The sequence below is a fragment of the Sinocyclocheilus grahami genome, unplaced genomic scaffold, assembly GCF_001515645.1.
Source record: "Sinocyclocheilus grahami isolate Dianchi unplaced genomic scaffold, SAMN03320097.WGS_v1.1 scaffold1509.1, whole genome shotgun sequence".
Taxonomy (NCBI): Eukaryota; Metazoa; Chordata; class Actinopteri; order Cypriniformes; family Cyprinidae; genus Sinocyclocheilus; species Sinocyclocheilus grahami.
Genome location: NW_015506688.1, coordinates 80,559 through 100,926, shown reverse-complemented (window position 1 = coordinate 100,926; position 20,368 = coordinate 80,559). Strand labels below are relative to the sequence as shown.

Below are 20,368 nucleotides of genomic sequence, written 5' to 3'. Positions count from 1 at the left end.
TTCAATTAATACATATCATAAATAGTGTATTATAGTATTTTTTGAATAACTTAATTGATACAGAAAAAAATTACATGTAATTCCCCGTGTGTGTGTGTGTGTGTGTGCAAACTGTAATTTTGATGTGTAAAATGCATGACATTTGCCTAATTATTCTCCAAATAAAACAAACTTAATTTCATTGCATTAAATGCATTAGATTGCAGAAATATGGTTGCAAAGGGCATTTTTTGTTGAAGATTTAATATCACACATTTGTTCTAAATCTGATTCCTTATCCAGGCCACTTTCCCAACAAGGCCATGCCCTCTGCTGGGACTTTACATTGGGTGCAGGGGATCATCTGCAATGCCAACAACCCCTGCTTTCGCTACCCCACCCCTGGAGAGACCCCCGGGGTGGTGGGCAACTTCAATGACTCCATGTAAGTATTTCAGGTTTTGGGTCTGCATTGGATTTTACAGACTATATATGGAAGTTTCCCTCATATATGTTTCACTGTCATCATTTACAGCATCTCCCGACTGTTCATCGATGCCAAGAAAATTCTCCTCTACAGCCAACATGACAAGAGCTTTGAAGGTTTCAAAGGACTTGTCCGGGCCTTGAGAAACCTGCAGAGAAACACCGAAGGTACGTCACATTCAAACGCCTTCAATATCTTCAACATACACTATATAGTTCAAAAGTTTTGGAATGAAGACTTTTAGGATCACCAAGGCTGCATTTACTTGATTAAAAATACTGTAAAATCTCTAATAATGTGAAATATTGTTAAAAATGAAAAGAACTGTTTTCTACTTGAATATATTGTAAAATGTCATTTATTCCCGTTATGCAATGCTGAATTTTCTCCAGTCCTCAGTGTCACATGATCCTTCAGAAATCATTCTGATATGCTGATTTTGAGCTCAAAAAACATTTATTTTTATTATCAACATTAAAAACCTTAGCACTGCTTGGAAACCATTATACAATGTATTTCAAGATTTTTTCAAAAGAACAACATTTGTTTGAAAAAGAATGTGATGAAAGTCTTTGAATCCATGCTGACTAAAAGTAGTTTCTTAAAAAATCTTATTAACCCAAAACCTTTTCAACAGTAGTGTGTGTTAATTTTATATTACTTTTAGTGTATGTTGTGCTAAAAGTAATAAAATAATCATTTATTGTCTCATTAATGAACCAGAATCGATACATGGAATTAGAATCTCTCCCTTCACTTATGTTGAGATTCATGTTTTGTCAGTCTCTTGTGAGTAATATGCATTAAAAGGTCATATGTTCTTCTCTTGGTTTCAGTTTCTAAAGTCACTCTACTACTTTATAGCATTGTTTACTCTGACATTGGTCACAGTATAACTAGCTGGTTCAGTATGCAATTAAGTTGAAGTAGTGAGTCCCTACACCCTAATTTCCAACGAGCATCAGAGTACCCAATGAAATGCAAGCACCAGGGGTATTTGTCTGTCTGTTTCCCATCCGACAATCAGAATAGGTGTGGTTCCTCATTTGAGATTCAGTGTTGAACGTCAAATAGGAAACATTCTGTATTAGTAATTTTTTGATTATTGAAGACTACAAAAGTGGTCATCAGTATCTGCTAATTTTTTTCTCTTGCTTAGAAGATTTTCATTATTGCATTATATGGCTAGGATCTTTTAGATGCATTGCTATGCAGTTGACAGGTGGTTGCATTACAGCCCTGCATAAGTCTGTATTATATTCTGGTCTTTAGACCCGTTATTTGATAACCTCAAGGACCACTTGCAGAAGGGATACTTATAAATGGACAACTTTGTGACCTCTATTTAGACAGACAGCTCACCGCTTGTGGGAGTTGCGTTTACTCACAGCTGACAGCATTTAATTAATGTTCCCGGAGGAGCTGCTGCTTGCACCTGGGGCTTGAGGAATAGGATGCTGGCTTTGTCCACCGTGGATTAGAAAGCCTCAAAAGTCACAAAGGTTAAACATGATCATTTCATGCCACAGAGATGCTTACGATTCTTGTAATATGTTTGAAGAAGATATGATAACTCAAAACTGCTTTGAGGTTTTATAAAGGAGAGGCTTGTGTCATGAAACTGAAAGGTTCTTTGAGGAACCAAAAACGGTTCTTCTATTGCATTGCTGCAAAAAACAACAACTTTTGGAACCTTTAAGAGTGTATAGCAAATGAGATGTTTTTGATATCCTAATTGTTTCTTCTTGAAGAGCAATGCATTCAATGGAGATTTGATCTGACTCTGATCTTTCAGATTTGTCTTCTGAGAAAAAATGTTAGTAATCCTACGTGCCTCAATGAGTTTCATAAAAGTATCAAAACTGCTTCTCAGACGTGACTCAAATGATCTGAGCTATATTTTGAGCTTTTATTTTATAGCACTATACTCTTTTTATTGGCAACTATGGTTCCATGTAGAATTTTTAACATCCATGGAACCTTTCCATTCTATATGGTGGAAATATTTTTTAAATGTTCTTTGCATGGTTCTTTTAAGAAGGTTATTTTATGGAATCCCTGTGAAAGACCTTGTTTGGAACCTGTATGTTTGCGAATGGATTTGTGGGTGTTTGTACTGTGTTTGCACAAATTCTGTACTCTGCGCCCCCTTAAATCTTGTATCATTAGCTCATTTCCCAAAATCTTCCTGAATAGTTAAACAACAATAAGAGCATTTGAAAAGAGGTTTTAGAGAAGTGGCTGGGGAATGACCTGTAGTAACCCCAGAGGAAAGAGCTTGACTCAAACCAGTTCATACCATAACGATGACTCTTCTGGAACGTTCTGACACGCAACACAATGAGCTCTGTGAGGAACACTGCTGTAGTTGCTTTCTGGCTTTTGTTGTTCCTCCGTCCTTTACCATGGACATCTTGCATGATGAACTCAGAATTGAGAGCTAAATGACCAATTCTTCTCTCTGACTGCAGCAGTTACCAAACGCAATAGTTCAGCTGTATTACCTCACTGGCTTTATCATTGAGTTGGGAATTGCAGTAGAGTCATACTTTTCACAATGTTCTGAACGACACCCTTTGTTAAAAATAATATTATTCACAGTGCAATTGTGAGTCACTGCTTTATGTAATGAATTCAATGAAAAAGAGCAATTTGACCTGTGTTAGTCAGCATTATTCTGACATGATGCTATCAAGTATATACATTGCTTGTATATTTTATGTATATATATTTAAATAACTTACCATTTATATTATTATTTAGTTATATTATTTCTAAGTAATATAATTATGTATATATAATATTTATTATAATATTAATAATATTTATTATTATTTATAAAAACATTTATTTATTTATTTGTCAGCATTATTCTGATGTGATGTTATCAAACTCAAATATTAAAATTAGTAGTTATATGCACAATTTATATATATTTACATAAATTCTAGTATTAATAGTACCGGTAGTATTATTGTTATATATATATATATATAATAGTACTATTTTTTTATTAGTGTGTATTTATATTATTATGAAAACAATATAAATATTATATATAAATAAATAAATATGGTATTTCATGCTTATATTTTTAGTCTTAAAGGTTTTCTTTCTCTCCTAGGGTTCAAGCTGAAGGACTTCCTCCGTGATAATGAAATGTTGTCTGAGTTTCTTGAGAAAAATGCTACCCTGCCCAAGCATGCTGTGAGACAGATAGTGGAGGCTAACGTCAACTTGGAGAAGGTAAGTGAACTGCACAACACAAGTTGTTTAAAAACCCTTGAACGACCAAATCATCAGACATAAGGAACTTTTTTTCACAGATGTATAGTTTGCCCTTCCGGTGTTGTTTTTAATTACCTTCACACATGTATACACAGTGCTTAAAATATTTCACACACCGTCTGGCATAGTCATTAAACTGCAGCCTGTCATCTGTCTTGGGACCATTATGTAACGCACTGGTTCGTCCAGATATGAAGCGATCTGTTTTTCAAAGCCCTGTACGTGCATCCATAAGCTCTCACATGTGGATGACCTTTATGTGGAGGGGTGCGAGATCACGGGCAGATGCTGCGGATGATGGATGTCCTGCACAGCTGTACACGTGCTGCTGTGCGCTGGGGGGTGGGGGGAGTGGAGTCACATAACTGTTGCCCTGCAGAACCACAGCCACAGGACAAATCCTGGAAAACTGACACAGGCCGACCGATTCCCAGCACCTCTGACAGATGCGCCGCAAGATAGGGACAGCTTTGATAAGACCGTACTTCCGTTTATTGAAAATATGCCCTGCGTTTCATTCTTCACATAGCATACGTCGTCAAATCGATCAATTCTTTATGTTGCCTTGCTAAAACAATGGCTATTTGTTAAAAATATTTGGATACTTAAGCTGCATTTAAAATGCATCAGATGCATTAGAAACATTCCACTAACATTTAGCAACCAGAAAGTGTTAAAATACTTTTAATCTTAATATTGAACATCATATCTATTGTTGTATAATTTAAAATGAACTGAAGTGCTAAGTTTATTTGTGCTCTCTTTCTTTAAAATGTATAGATAAGATTTTTTTTAAAGAAATGAATACTTTTATTTGGCAAGGACAAATTCAGTTGATCAGAAGTGACAAAGACAATTTTTCTTCAACATTGATATTAAAGATAAATGTTTTTTGAGCAGCAAATCAGCGAATTAGAATGATTTCTGAAGGATCATGTGACACTGAAGACGTTGAAAATTGAGCTTTGCATCACAGGAATATATTACATTTTACAATATATTCACATAGAAACACTATTTTAAAAGGTAATAATATTTCACAATATTGCTGTTTTTTATTTATTTATTTATTGCATTTTTGCGTTTTTGAAACACAGAGTATATGCATATATTATGTGCATATAAGAAACTGAGATAGTTGTCTTAAGTCATATCTTAAGTGTTTCCCAAATTAGCCTTAAGACATCATTTCAGAACATCCTGTTCTTAATAACTGAATGGTGGATTGTGCTGAGTCTCTGAGAGAGTGACGGAGCTGATAGAGATCTTACTGTCACGATCTTACAAAAAATTAAAGAACAAGACTTCTTTTTTTTGGACCGGCTGTGTTTTAATCTGTCTGTTGGGCATTGTCTCTTTCACAAAAGTAAGAGCGTGTAATTACGTGATCACGTAATGTTCTTTCTAGCAATCATTTGCACCCATTCTGTGGAGATCTGCAGACTTAAATGCATCAGATCGCCATTGAGAGTCTCACAAATGTGACTGACTTGTGTGTAGTAGTCACATGACATTTATACCTCAGATGATTGGCTTAAAAAGTGCCCATGAAACAAAGATGGTAGCTTCCAGGTTGCGTACTTGAAAATATAATTGCAGAGAGTTTGTTTAGTTGGTTTCAACCGCTATTTGTGATCCACAGGTGCTTATTAAAGGCTTCGGCGTTCATCTCAGAGACCTGTGCAATACCACATCTCTGGAGGATTTCGTGACAATAGCCGATAAGGACGTGTCTCAGCTGACGCAAAACATCATCTGTCAGTCATCTGCTGAATGGCTGAACAATGCAGAGAGCCACTTCCTGTCCAACCTGGACTTCCTGAAGCCAATACGGGTAAGTAAATACAACTGTTAAATAATAAATCCCTTCCATCATTATGAACCAACATCACAGGAACTAGAATTCAAGAATGAAAGTGCCCATGTTAATGATTGCTTGTGAAGATGTGTTTTATGTCCTTTATATTTGACATAGAAGTTGCTTACTGGACTATAATAATGCAATAAACACTACGATAAACAAAGGAATCCACCAGTTCAGTAAACCAATTACACACAAACTAGGACAAGTGTATATTTTTGTATTTTAGACTCAGTGAACTCTGAAATCTTCAAGCAAAACAGAATAACATTGTGGTCACATAATGGTCACTTTTATATAATATGGTTTTGCCAATCAGAATAATTATTTCAGCATATTTGTGCATGAAAAGGGAACTGCGATGGCCATCAGCCAGGAGTCTTCACATATTGATGTCTTTGTGTATGTTCGCTTTAGACTCAGTGTTTTCTGTTTTTTTGAATAATGAGATTTCAAGATGTCAGGTCACTGCTATCTTTGCGATTTAGTTATGAAAGCAACGGGACAATGAGGGCTTTGACATTTTTTCCTTAATCACAACGTTAAAGTCCACTCCAGAGTTAGTGTATGTGACTTGCATGCCATGCCAATCCCTCCGAGAGTTGTCATGACAGAACTAATTTTGTACTTAATGCACTTTAATTGTGCGGAAATATTGCTGAAGTCCAACTAAAAATTATATTACATTATAGGCTTAATATTAAGAAATATGCATTGTGCACAAGTAGTCCTCCAAATAAAGTTTAATTATAATTTTTATATCAGCATGTCTCGAGCTATATGTCAGTAAATATGTTAATAGATTTGAACTATACTTAGTATGAAATAAATGTATTTTAAATATATTACTTTTTTACTAGGGCTGCCATATTAACATTATATCACATTATATCAACATTATGTCTATAAATGATAAAGTATACAGTATTTTTGTCACAGTATTTCTAGAATGAATTTTTGGCAATCACAGCTGCTATTTTTGCAGTAAATTTCACAGGATAATTTTGACAGTAAAATGTGTACAATATGAGTACTTTGATTAGCTAATAATGTCTTTTTAAATGTTTTGGTCGTGCAGAAAGATGTCAAGTCTGACCCGAAGATTATCCAAGATGTGTCTATAGCAACAGACAGTCTTCTGGAGAGTTTGGGAGCATTAGCGGTGGAGGTAAGAGCCCCCGGAAATATATCTCACCCTGCTTTTAGGGACTGAACTGGACACCAGAGTGAAGTGTTTAATTCCCACCCCCAGCTTCCCAAGTGTCCTTATCCCGTATTAGACCGCTGGATCTGGCTAGTCAGAAAAACAACAGATTGATTAAAATGTCTTGTTATAAGAATCAATGACTGTTTAAATGGTAATTATGATTATATTACTGTTTTTTTATGTGTAATGTTGCATTATGCTAGTCCTGAAAATGTTATTATTTTGTGCTTAGGGGCTAATGAGTCATTAAGATTTTTGTCAGATCTTTAATGATGGTTCCATGAAGAATTTAAAAAATCCATGGAATCTTCTCATTCCTCAAAAGGTTCTTTATGGTGGAAAAAGGTTCTATAAATTATTCAAATGTTCTTCACACTAATAAAAAATGGTTCTTTTAAAAAATGTTCACTGAAAGGTTCTTTGGAGACCCAAAATGGTCCTTCTACACCATCGCTGTGAAACCCGCCTTTGGCCCTATCAAGATATAACAAGAAACTTGTTTTGCTTAAAGAGACAGAAAGTTCTGTTAATAGCTATTTCGGTTAGGATCCCACACGTCTTTGTCCTTCAGAAAAACCACAGAGCTGACGCTTGACATTTCAGCCGTACACTCAGTGTTGCTGCTCGCAAGTATTTGGTGTCCAGTGAAACCAAACCTGAGCGTTAAGTGAGTTAACAGCGGTAGAGTGGCCCATCATAAGACTCCCGGTTCCCGCCAGCGCTGGGCAAAAAGTGCAGAGCTCGACAAATGTGAAGTAACTTGCTCTTAGAAGTGAAACAGGGACACACTTACTGTTTCCACATCATCTCACAGTGCATTTGTTCATGGGGAATGTGTCTCACAAGCAATCTCTTCCCGGTGTTATCGCTTGAAACAGAAACAGAAATCGAGTCGACGCCAACGCTGCCCAGACCGGCATTACTTCCTCTTTGTTCTCACATAAGTGTTGCAGACATGCGAGCTGAACTCCAGTAACCCTCGCTAAAGCCAGAGGCAGAGAGGTTACTCCAGGTCGTGCTTTATTTCTCCAGTTACTCTGCCGTGTTTGCATGCCTGTCTGGCCTCCAGGGCTTCCTCAGACACCTCATGATAGCTTACAAGGCGACAGCTATAACAATAGATCTCTTCTATGACTAGCAATCGCATTTGCAAGAGCGGGAACAGATGAATAATTTCCTAATGAGACCCCTGGATGATGTGGGCGAACTGATCTCATTCTTCCAGTAAAAATGCACATTAGCTTTGCAGAATTAAAGGACGGTACTATTTTAGTATTGTTTACTGTTATAGATTTTATTCATATTTTGAATTTATTTTCATTTTAACATTAGTTAAAGTTTTAGTATTTTTAGTTTTTTATTAGGTTTTTTAAATGTCTCTATAGTTTTTATTTTAGTTATTTTGGTACTTAAAGGTCCCATATTGTCAAAATTGAAATTTCCTGACTTTTTTCATGATAACTGAGGTCTAGGGTCTATGTAACTACCATATAAGTTTCAAAACAGTAGCTGTGACTTCCGTAAAAAGTTGACATCAGAACTACACAGTCACCCCCTTCAGTCACCACCCCGAGCACTGCCCACAGTCCCACTCTCTTTTTGCCAAACCCCCAGACAACATTGCGGAAACATGTCGAAAAGGTTCACTTTAACCACGAAACCAGATCGGCCGACCTGTAACGTTACACTCTCACTCAAAGGATGGACGATCTGACAGGATTGTTACTATGAGGTGGATCACATCTAAGGTGTAAAGTAAAGACAAACTCACCGTGTCTATCTAGTCATGATGAAGATCTATATACATTTCAACTTCAGCAGGCAACTATTTTAACAGCTACATTATTGTTCCAGCCACAATTAATCACAACAATGTATATACAATTACAAATGATAATATATAAATCGTCAGTTTGTTGTTTTATACACATGCACACAGACATTATTTCATACACGACATAGTCGTGAGATGCAAGAAACATAGACATATGGCAAGAAATCTGTAGACGCGCCCATAACAACAAAAGACAATACTTTATTGAACCTTTTCTGATAAGAAGTGTGTGCTGCAAACGCGAGCCTTTTTGACGATTGTTTCTGTCCAGTCCGCTCGTTTTATCGCGTTTAACCACAGCTGTCGTCGTTTTTTTTGTCTGGCAGTGGCAGCAGATATGTGATCAAATTTATAATTTGAGGCTGTATTATGTCGATTCTGGCACCCAACATCACAACAAGATGATATTTTAAGCTCCTTATGCAGCCGAATCTGCGCTGGTTTGAATGGGTCGCCTCCAGCTAGCGCTGTGATGTCGGCTGACCCTAAAATACAATTTTTCACACACTTTTCCAAAAAAAAAAAATTATTGATAATTTCAAAGGGTTACTAATGACACATCATTTGGATATTTTCATGTCTGGGAAAAATTTGGGATTAAACGGGTTAAAATGCGTTTTAAACAAAGTTAAGTGGTTTTCATTACCCGTTTTTCTCAATACATTTCATAATTTAAATGTTTAGTGCAGAATTATTGAATCGGTATCGATATCGACGATACTGCCTTGAGAAATATCGGTATGGTATCGAAAACAAAATAAGGGGTATCGCCCATCCCAAGTGCTGGTTTGAATGGGTCGCCTCCAGTTTCCCCTTTGTTTTGCTGCCTCCAGCTAGCGCTGTGACGTCGGCTGACCCTAGTTAGCCATGCATCACTCAGAAAACAATAGGCCAATCAGAAGAGAGGCTCATGAATATTAATTAGACAGGCCAAAATCGACCTGTTCTCAGCAGAGCTCCTGAGGAGCTGTAAAAATATATTGAGATGGTTTTTGGTACTTATACCGCAAATATATATTCTTAAGGACATCAAAACCTAAAATAGAACTCCAGAAAGGTGTACAATATGGGACCTTTAAAGTTAAACTGCATTTTTAAAAAGTTTTTTAAATATATTTCAGTTAACATTTAATTTATCTCAAATAATATTACATATAAATAATATAATAAATATAATATAAATATAAAGTATAATAAAATATAAATAAATTAAATATAATTATAATATTATAAATATTATAATTTTAATAAAATAATTGTATGATATAATAAAATAATTTTTAATGGTTATCTGCACGTGTGATTCCTATTGGCTATGTTCATTCCCTGTTGAAGTGAATGTAAATGCGTGGATAAGTGAATAAACCCAGCAGTAAAACTCTTTGTTTGCTTCTCAGATGTGTTGATGGTGATTTTGGAAATTGCACACATGACAAAAGTGTTTACAGCCCTGTGAATCATATTGACTCATCTTTTACAAACCTGACCGACTATAACCCGTTCACGCAAATGCTTATGTAACACCACATAAAGCCATCCATTTGTCTCATAAAATGAAAACGCTCTCATTATCATCATGCCATAATTCTCATATATAGCCCACTTTTTCCGCATGCGTCCATTAATGTGATGGAAATGTCAGTTATCTTTTGTGCTCTTGAAGTCTCTTTCGGTTTCATCAGGAGAATGACCGATAGTAACCTCGTCCTCGGCAGGCATGCGTGAGCGTGTCACAGCAAGCTCTGTTTTTGCTGGCGGGCAAGCAGCACAAGATACGGTTTTCATAAACTCCCTTTCATTCCTCTCCACGCTCTGGATTACCCTGAAGACACTTACATTCATATGTCTATTTTTATACTTTTGCTCGGTTTTTCTCTCAGTACTTAAACATAATTAACCATTATTATTTTCTTAGCCTCATTTCCAAACCTGTGTAGGCCGTTTTGTCCGTTTAGAATGCGAAATGAGGCTTTTTGATTGATTTAAAAATAAAAGCATCATTACTGCATGTGCTATTTTCTAAGTCACACGATAGTGTCTTGTGAGGAACTGACTGAAATTCAAACCGTTATTCAATGAAAGTGAACGCAAATGAGAATACTATCAACTTACATTTAGTCTGTTCCTCACACAAAGCTGTTGTGAAATATGTGCAAATTTATCTTTTCGTGTTTCACATTAAAACAGCAGTATATATCATGACATGCAATGGCGAGGAAATAACAACATAATAAAAATGGCTGCACAATACAGACATCCATGAGCAATAAGCATGTTTCTGTATTATTATTATTATTGTTATGTTTGGGTTTGGTCAGTGTCGGTAACACCCTTCAGCTGACAGTGACAACACACCCTCTGATACATAGGGGTATAATGTCCCAAATGCAGGCAGGCATGTGGGACTGCACACTTTAAGACACCCAGTAACGGGATAGTCTCTCTATCCTGAAGCAGCTGTACTTTGAGAGAACTTACTAAACACAGTCCAGGGTGCTGCGGGTTTGCTTTTCTCAACGTCAGACAACCAGTTTTAAGCACTTCTTTAGCATAAGCAATAGTGTTTTGACGTTTGACCATCAAAACACTATTGGGTTCTTCATTCATCCGTGTCTTTTCGATGTCATTCATTTATTATTTTATTTTAAATTTGTAAGATTCAGACAAAGAAAAGATAATTAGGTTCTGGAAACGAACATATCTCTGTAAATAAAAAGACATTTCATGAAAAATGACAACGGCAACAAAAAAATCAGCCAGAAATTAATCATTTTATTCAGTAAAGACATTAAACTGATCGAAAGTGACAGTAAAAACATTTATAATTTATAATCTATTTCAAATAAATGCTGTTCTTCTGAACTTTCTATTTATCGCAGGCATGTGGGACTGCACACTTTAAGACACCCAGTAACGGGATAGTCTCTCTATCCTGAAGCAGCTGTACTTTGAGAGAACTTACTAAACACAGTCCAGGGTGCTGCGGGTTTGCTTTTCTCAACGTCAGACAACCAGTTTTAAGCACTTCTTTAGCATAAGCAATAGTGTTTTGACGTTTGACCATCAAAACACTATTGGGTTCTTCATTCATCCGTGTCTTTTCGATGTCATTCATTTATTATTTTATTTTAAATTTGTAAGATTCAGACAAAGAAAAGATAATTAGGTTCTGGAAACGAACATATCTCTGTAAATAAAAAGATATTTCATGACATTTCATGAAAAATGACAACGGCAACAAAAAAATCAGCCAGAAATTAATCATTTTATTCAGCAAAGACATTAAACTGATCGAAAGTGACAGTAAAAACATTTATAATGTTACAAAAAATCTATTTCAAATAAATGCTGTTCTTCTGAACTTTCTATTTATCAAAGAAACGTGAAAAAAAAATCCACAAAAAGCAGATGAAAACTGTTTTCATCATTGATAATAACAATAAATGTTTCTTTCAGCATCAAATCAGCATTTTAGTATGATTTCTGAAGGATCATGCATGACACTAAAGACTGGAGTAATGATGCTGAAAATTCAGCTTTGCGTCACAGGAATAAATTACATTTTACAATATATTCAAATAGAAAACAGTTACATTGTAATAATATTATTACAGTTTTTACTGTATTTTGATCAAATAGATGCAGCCTTGGTGAGCAGAAGGGACTTCTTTCAAAAACATTAAAAAAATCTTATCGACGGCAGTCTTTTGAATGGTTGTTTATATAAAGACTTCTACTGAAATCTAAGGACTCTTTTTTTTGACTCTCACTGTGTCTCAGCTTGGGAGTATGAAGAGCTGGCAGGACATGCGGAATGAGATCCTGTACCTGACGGGCAACAGCACACAGTCCCCCAACCACATGTACCAGGCCGTGTCCCGTATCGTCTGTGGTCACCCGGAGGGCGGAGGCCTGAAGATCAAGTCCCTCAACTGGTACGAGGACAACAACTACAAGGCCCTGTTCGGGAACTACGGCAATGACAGCGACAGCGAGCCCGTTTACGACAACTCCTCCAGTAAGCGAAGCTGCATTGCTCTTTTTTCCATTGTTTGCGTATACTAAATATTTCACGTACCCTGCTAAATTGTTGAAAAACCTCTTTTCTTTAGCTCCCTACTGCAACAGCATGATGAAGGGCCTGGAGTCGAGTCCCGTATCCCGCATGATCTGGAGGGCTCTGAAGCCACTGCTCATGGGGAAGATCTTGTACACCCCAGACACCCCTGCCACCCAGAGGATCATACAAGAGGTCAGGAGACACTAATGAGAGAAACTAATACTTAGTGTTGACCGGGTTTCTGTGAGGCAAAGATTTGGACACACATTCTCATTCTGTATTATTACTGGTTTTAATAGTTGTTTCTGATAGTAAAGTCATCAGAAACAGCCTTACTTTAGTAGTTTCCATATACTTTTATAGCATTTATTAATATTTTGAATCAGCTTCCATTTTTATGTTTTCATTTGAATTTGTTTTATACATTTTTTTGTTATTTATTTGTTTATTGCTTCAGCTAATTTTTTTTTTTTTGAAGTTGAAGTAATTTTATTTTAGCAACTTCAACTTAAACATATTTTGTTTTATATTTTATTACATTTATTTTATTTCAGCTAGTTGCCTGAGCAATATTTTTTACATTTTCAAAGTTAAGTTTACATCTTTCAAGTGTAATATTATTTTGGCTATTATATATATATATATATATAAACATTATTTCAATTAATGAAAACTGTTTTTTAGTAGTTGTATTAGTTAACAACAACAAAACTGAAACAACACATAAAGGAATATGTAGTGACTAAAACATGTTAAACAAATCAATACTTATAAAAATCTAAATCTAAAAAAAATATCAAAACTTATATTTTAACTTAATTTCATGTAATTGCATAAAATATGGACACAATTTATATTAATCTAGTAATTTAAGCAGAAACCTGTAGATCAAAAGGTTTTGAAGATCATGAAAAATATAAATTCAGACAAATATGTCTGATTTCTGAAGTACAGTATATACAATAATTTTATATATCTCTATCTATCTATCTATCTATCTATATATATATATATATATATATATCAGTTCAGCAGTCCCTATCAGTACCTTGAAGAACTCAATCTAGAGGAGCATCCTAACTGTCTCTGTGTTTGTCTCAGGTCAATAAGACGTTTCAGGAGCTCGGTGTGCTCAGGGACCTCGGCGGCATGTGGGAAGAGATGAGACCCAAACTCTGGAACTTCATGGAGAACAGTGAGGAGATGGACCTCGTTCGGGTGCGTCTCACACACACACACACACACACACCTGTCTGAACACAGATAACATTCCTGAAACAAAAGACAATGTTCCATGACTGTGCTGCGAGAAGCTCCAATGGTGAACTTCACACTGCCACCTTTTGGAAAAAAGCCATACTGCATTTTAACCTCACTACTGAACTCACATGGCACACAAAGTGTGGCGCTCTGCAGGACGCACACTTATTACTGAAGATCTTCATATCCTTGGAGAATTCTGGGGACCTATTTGTAGCTAAACGAATGAAAAAGTGTGCTGCGTTAGGCGTTTTGTTGTCATAGGCACAAATGCTTAACTTGCTGTCACATTGCTATGTGCATGACTTTCATGCAAGGCCGTGCAGAAAAATTAAGCAAGCAAGTAAATAAGTAATTAAGTAAATAAATAAATAGAAATGAGATTAAAACAAATATAAATTGGATAAATTTTTATTAAAGTGTTATTAATTAAATTATTACAATTATTGGCACTGTAATAATTTAGTTTTTTGTCTACATACTGTATATTGATGCACTAATTTATACTACCAGAAGCCATTTGTCTTGTATGGCTATTAGCTACACAATATTTCAGTAATTAATTGAATGCTATTTCTCCTAAACAGACGCTCCTCCAAAACAACGCTAGCGCTCGCTTCTTTAATGCCAAGCTAAGCGGGATGAACTGGCGCGTGGAGGACGTGTCCAGCTTTCTGTCCAAGGCTTCAGAGGACACACGTCCCCATGGTTCAGTGTACACATGGCGGGAAGCGTTCAACGAGACGGATCAGGCCATCCAGACCATCTCTCGGTTCATGGAGGTACGCATGTATACACCCTCTTCTTCACAAACACAAAGATCAGATCTGACTGGCTTCTTCATTAGAATTGACTTGACTGATAATGTCAGTGATTATGTGGGCATCGCTGCTAATCAGTCAAATGGATCTAGAAAAACTGAATCTGTGTTTTCAGTCCATGTCTTACTTTTCTGGGTCAGTGTGTTGCTCTGTCTTTATGAAGAAACACTTCTCAGTTCTCCACTGAATTACACTGACAAATCAATTATGCTGCAACCCACCGAAGCAGGTCAAGCCAGTCCAAAGTTAGCCGAACTGACTGATTATTTCATTAAATACTCGTGCAAACTGGCCCTGATTTTTTTGATTGCCAGAATTGCTTCATTCGGTCAGCCTGACCCCGACTTCTTTCCGATTAACTGTTTATTTTCATTCTCCCCTGAAGTGTGTGAACTTGGATAAGCTGGAGCCGGTGGCTAACGAGGAGCGTTTGGTAAACAAGTCCATGCGTCTGCTGGATGACCGCAAGTTTTGGGCTGGGATAGTGTTTCCTGACATGCAGGCCAACACGTCTGACCTGCCGCCCAACGTCAACTACAAGATCCGCATGGACATCGATAACGTGGAGCGCACCAACAAGATCAAGGACGGGTAGGAGACATGCGTTTCTGATTATGGAGAAAATGAACGGGATTTTAACTGGAGTCTTTGAGAGCTGATGGTTGTGTTTCGCTGTAGGTATTGGGATCCCGGTCCTCGAGCGGACCCATTTGAAGACCTGCGGTACATCTGGGGCGGCTTCTCCTACCTGCAGGATGTGATTGAACACGGGATAATACGAGCTCTGACCGGCAGCAAGGAGAAAACGGGGGTTTACATCCAGCAGATGCCTTATCCATGCTATGTGGACGACATGTAAGAAACGGCATTCTTCAGCCTTTAAATTGAGCTTTAAATGAACTCTGAAACTCGGGTTTCGTTCATAGTTTCATGCAAAAACAAATCAGTAACAATTAGGCTCTGTGCTGCACTGCTGTCTTGAAAGGGTTTTCAAAGGGTCTTAGATACCACAGGTCTTAGTGCAAAAGATAATATCCTCAAAAGGCAGCTGTATTTATTCATGTATATTTCAATTTAAAATGTGAACAATTATAAATGTGTAAAGTGTGATTTTAGTTTGATTTAATTTAGTTTAGTTTTTTTCTACTTTACTTTCTACTTTATTTGTTTATTTATTTAATTACAAAGTATTTTTATTTATTTAAAATCTAATTTGCATCGATTATTTATTATTTATCTTAATCAAATTGTTGTTATTATTTGCTTATTTCAATTTGTATACATTTTTACTTTAATATTGTTTATTTACTTTAATTCTACTTTTATTTTTTGTTTGTTTGTTTGTTTTTTATTCTAATCAAATTGCTGTTATTGTTTGTTTATTTAATTTTTTTTAATCAATTTTTAATTAATTTTACTTTCCTCTATTTAACGTACTTTCATTGTACTTTTATTTATTTGTTTAAATCTAAATATGTATATTTTTATCTCTTTACTGTAAAATTTATTTATTTATTTCAATTTAATTATTTATTTATTTTAATCTATTTTTTTAATTCTTTTTTTAATTATTTATTTTTCACATTGTTTTTATCTAAACATTTCCCTATTATTCCCTCACAGACCCTAGTTTCAAAACCCCTCTAATGCATTTTCTATGCTATCTCATACCAACTGAAGTAAAACCTCAAAAGTGACCAATCTGGTGTGCTATACATTTGATTTCAGTAGATTTAGGATGTTGCCAAGCTAAGAATGTGATATTATAATAAGCATAAAAACACAAATGTTGGGTATTACTGCCAATTATTAACTATACTGAGCTTGTTTCAGTGCATTATGAGATTAGGAGATACACATGATGCTGCTTTTGCCCTAAACTGTATCTTAGCAGATATCTTTTGAAACAGACGTGCTCCTGTGTGTTTTATCAGCACTATTGATTATCTTCATGCCGAAGGTGTAACCCATCCTGTCTGCTCTGCCCTAGTTTCCTGCGGGTAATGAGCCGCTCCATGCCTCTGTTCATGACTCTGGCCTGGATGTACTCGGTGGCCATCATCATCAAGGGTGTGGTGTACGAGAAGGAAGCCCGGCTCAAGGAGACCATGAGGATTATGGGTCTGGATAATGGTATCTTGTGGCTGAGCTGGTTCATCAGTAGCCTGATCCCACTGCTCATCAGCGCCGCCCTGCTGGTGCTCATCCTGAAGGTGTGTATTGTCAAAGACTGATAGAAAAATATAATCCTAACAACTATTTAACTTGATTTTGTTTGTCATGTTTGCTCAGATGGGGAATCTGCTGCCGTACAGTGATCCTGGTGTAGTCTACTTGTTCCTGGCCTCGTTTGCGGTCGTGACCATCATGCAGTGTTTCTTGATCAGCACACTCTTCTCCCGCGCTAATCTCGCCGCGGCCTGCGGGGGCATCATATACTTCACTCTATACCTTCCCTATGTGCTGTGCGTGGCCTGGCAGGATTACGTCGGCTTTGGAGCCAAAGTAGTAGTGGTGAGTGTGAATTTTATTTCTTAAATGTCATCTGCTTTGCCTTTTGCAATACCCAGCGCCATGGGTTTTCAATATTTTAGATGCTGCGGACCCCCAAATATATTCATTCTCATGCGAGCCATCTATATAGTTTGTTTAGTGTTATAAAGTTTATACTGTGAAAAAATTATATTGTAAGATGTTTAAATGACTGTAGATGTATTTATTGATTGATTTATTTTAATCAAATATTTATTTATTTATTTTTAGCTATTTATTTAAATTTGAATTATTATATATTTTTATTTTAAACATTTATTTTTAATTACATTTTTATTAATTTATTTATTTTGAACATCATTTTTATGTATTTATTTTTAACTAATATTTATTTATTGCATATTTATTGTAATCTATTTATTTATTTAATTAATTATTTTTATTATTTTAATTACATTTTTTATTATTATCTATCATTTTTATCAATATGCTTATTTTAATATAATTTTAATTTAATTATTTTAGCGTTTATTTACTTACTTTTTTATTATTATTAACAATTTTATTAAAATTCTATACACATTTTATTTAGTTATTTTAATCAAAAAAATGTTTTATACATTTATTATCACATTTTTATTGATTTATTTTAATCTATTTTGTTGTTAATTTTTATTATTGTAATAAATTTGTATTTTATCCTTTTTTTTGTTTAATCCAGTTTTTATGCATTTATTTATTATAATCATTGTTTTAGTTTAATCTAATTCGTATGCATTTATCAATTATAATCAAATTTTTTATTTATTTAAATTTTATTTAATTGTTTATTTTTATTATTTTAATAAATTTCTATGATTTATTTTCATATAATTTTTTTATTATTCATTTCTTTATTTCTTTATTCATTTTCGGTCATTTATTACACCCCTGACCATTGCTGTTTATGGGTGTTTCCCGTCATGTATTGAACGCCTCTGTCGTCTCTCTTTCCTCAGAGCCTCTTGTCTCCGGTGGCATTCGGCTTCGGCTGTGAGTACTTTGCTCTGTTCGAGGAGCAGGGTGTGGGCATCCAGTGGAGTAACCTGCTCTCCAGCCCCATGCAGGAGGACAGCTACAGCCTCACCACTTCCATCTCGCTCATGCTCTTCGATTCGGTGCTCTACGCCGTCATGACCTGGTACATTGAAGCTGTGTTTCCAGGTACGTGGCTTTTTGAAGAGATGTACTTTCAAGACATTGACAGCTTGGGGAAGTTTCTGATGGTCTAAAAACGTCACTCCGACAGGTCAGTACGGCATCCCACGACCCTGGTACTTCCCTTTCACCAAGTCATACTGGTGTGGAGAGAAATGTGGTGGGATTACATCAGCACCGACCAACAAGAAAGAAAATGCTGAAGGTAGAGAAATGAAACCAAAAATCTAACCAAAATCTAATATTTATATATGTCTTAATTTCCTAGAATGCTCTAGTTTTCAGGATGGAGCCAAACAAAAATGGTCGACATGAAAAATCTAAATATTGCATGCAAAGACTGTAGCTGTTTACTCTCTGTTTTCTAGCTGTATGCATTGAAGAAGAACCGGCTCATCTGGATCCAGGTGTTTACATTGCGAACCTGGTGAAGGTCTACAGCAACAGCAAACTAGCGGTGGACGGTTTGACTCTGGGTTTTTATGAGGGTCAGATCACCTCCTTCCTGGGTCACAACGGTGCTGGGAAAACCACAACCATGTACGACAGCTCGGATCCTTTTATATCTGATGTTAATACTGTGATGATGTAAATAAGATAAGCTCAATATTTCTTGCTTTCTTAGGTCTATCCTCACTGGCCTGTTTCCACCCACCTCTGGCACCGCTTACATCCAGGGCAAAGACATCCGCACCGATCTGAACACTATACGCCAAAACCTGGGCGTCTGTCCGCAGCATAACGTCCTGTTTAGCATGTACGTTACACCAAAAGCAGATTTGTGACACACAAAACCAGTCATAAGGGTCAATTTTTCGAAATTGAGATTTATACATAATCTGAAAGCTGAATAAATAAGCGTTCCATAAATGTATGGTTTGTTGGGATAGGACAATATTATTCTGAGATACAACTATTTGAAAATCTGGAATCTGAGGGTGCAAAAAAAATCTAAATATTGAGAAAATCGCCTTTAAAGTTGTCCAAATTAAGTTCTTTGCAAGGCATATTACTAATCAAAAATGAAGTTTTAATATATTTACAATAGGAAATTTACAAAATATCTTCATGGAACATGATCTTTATTTAATATCCTAATGATTTTTGGCATAAAAGAAAAATCAATAATTTTGACCCACACGATGTATTGTTTGACCCTGGACCACAAAACCAGTCATAAGGGTCAATTTTTCGAAATTGAGATTTATACATAATCTGAAAGCTGAATAAATAAGCGTTCCATAAATGTATGGTTTGTTGGGATAGGACAATATTATTCTGAGATACAACTATTTGAAAATCTGGAATCTGAGGGTGCAAAAAAAATCTAAATATTGAGAAAATCGCCTTTAAAGTTGTCCAAATTAAGTTCTTTGCAAGGCATATTACTAATCAAAAATGAAGTTTTAATATATTTACAATAGGAAATTTACAAAATATCTTCATGGAACATGATCTTTATTTAATATCCTAATGATTTTTGGCATAAAAGAAAAATCAATAATTTTGACCCACACGATGTATTGTTGGCTATTGCTACAAATACACCCCAGCGACTTAAGACTGGTTTTGTGCTCCAGGGTCACATTTTAGTATCTCAGTTTTTTATATGCAACACAAAATAATGATAAATAATAAGCAGCTTTAAAGTTCTTGTTGATGTGTTTCAGGCTCACCGTGGAGGAGCACATCTGGTTTTATGCACGTCTGAAGGGTTTGCCTGAGGAGAAGGTGAAGTCGGAGATGGAGCAGATCGTGATGGACCTCGGCCTGCCTCATAAACGCAAATCTCGCACCAACCAGCTCTCAGGTACGGAAAGTACACTGTGTAACGGCAGAGATTTAGCTGTACCTTTTATAAGATTTGTTATTTTTATGCTC

At 35.8% G+C, this 20,368-nt stretch overlaps 1 protein-coding gene across 4 annotated transcripts in view; it reads left to right on the top strand.

Annotated features, from left to right (window-relative positions):
- The first annotated feature begins 252 nt into the window (after positions 1 to 252).
- The window catches only part of LOC107570823 (ATP-binding cassette sub-family A member 1-like), a 35,091-nt gene continuing 14,975 nt past the window's right edge, over positions 253 to 20,368 (top strand). For all 4 annotated transcript variants that reach the window (XM_016257091.1, XM_016257090.1, XM_016257089.1 and 1 more), the window contains exons 1-18: positions 253 to 424; positions 515 to 633; positions 3,591 to 3,712; positions 5,397 to 5,588; positions 6,694 to 6,783; positions 12,437 to 12,674; positions 12,769 to 12,908; positions 13,818 to 13,934; positions 14,564 to 14,758; positions 15,183 to 15,388; positions 15,476 to 15,652; positions 16,788 to 17,010; positions 17,090 to 17,311; positions 18,289 to 18,493; positions 18,579 to 18,692; positions 18,856 to 19,027; positions 19,113 to 19,244; positions 20,158 to 20,297. In XM_016257091.1, coding sequence (XP_016112577.1) covers positions 303 to 424; positions 515 to 633; positions 3,591 to 3,712; positions 5,397 to 5,588; positions 6,694 to 6,783; positions 12,437 to 12,674; positions 12,769 to 12,908; positions 13,818 to 13,934; positions 14,564 to 14,758; positions 15,183 to 15,388; positions 15,476 to 15,652; positions 16,788 to 17,010; positions 17,090 to 17,311; positions 18,289 to 18,493; positions 18,579 to 18,692; positions 18,856 to 19,027; positions 19,113 to 19,244; positions 20,158 to 20,297 — 2,926 coding nt within the window. In that variant the 5' untranslated portion in view covers positions 253 to 302. The remainder of the gene's footprint in view (positions 425 to 514; positions 634 to 3,590; positions 3,713 to 5,396; positions 5,589 to 6,693; positions 6,784 to 12,436; positions 12,675 to 12,768; positions 12,909 to 13,817; positions 13,935 to 14,563; positions 14,759 to 15,182; positions 15,389 to 15,475; positions 15,653 to 16,787; positions 17,011 to 17,089; positions 17,312 to 18,288; positions 18,494 to 18,578; positions 18,693 to 18,855; positions 19,028 to 19,112; positions 19,245 to 20,157; positions 20,298 to 20,368) is intronic.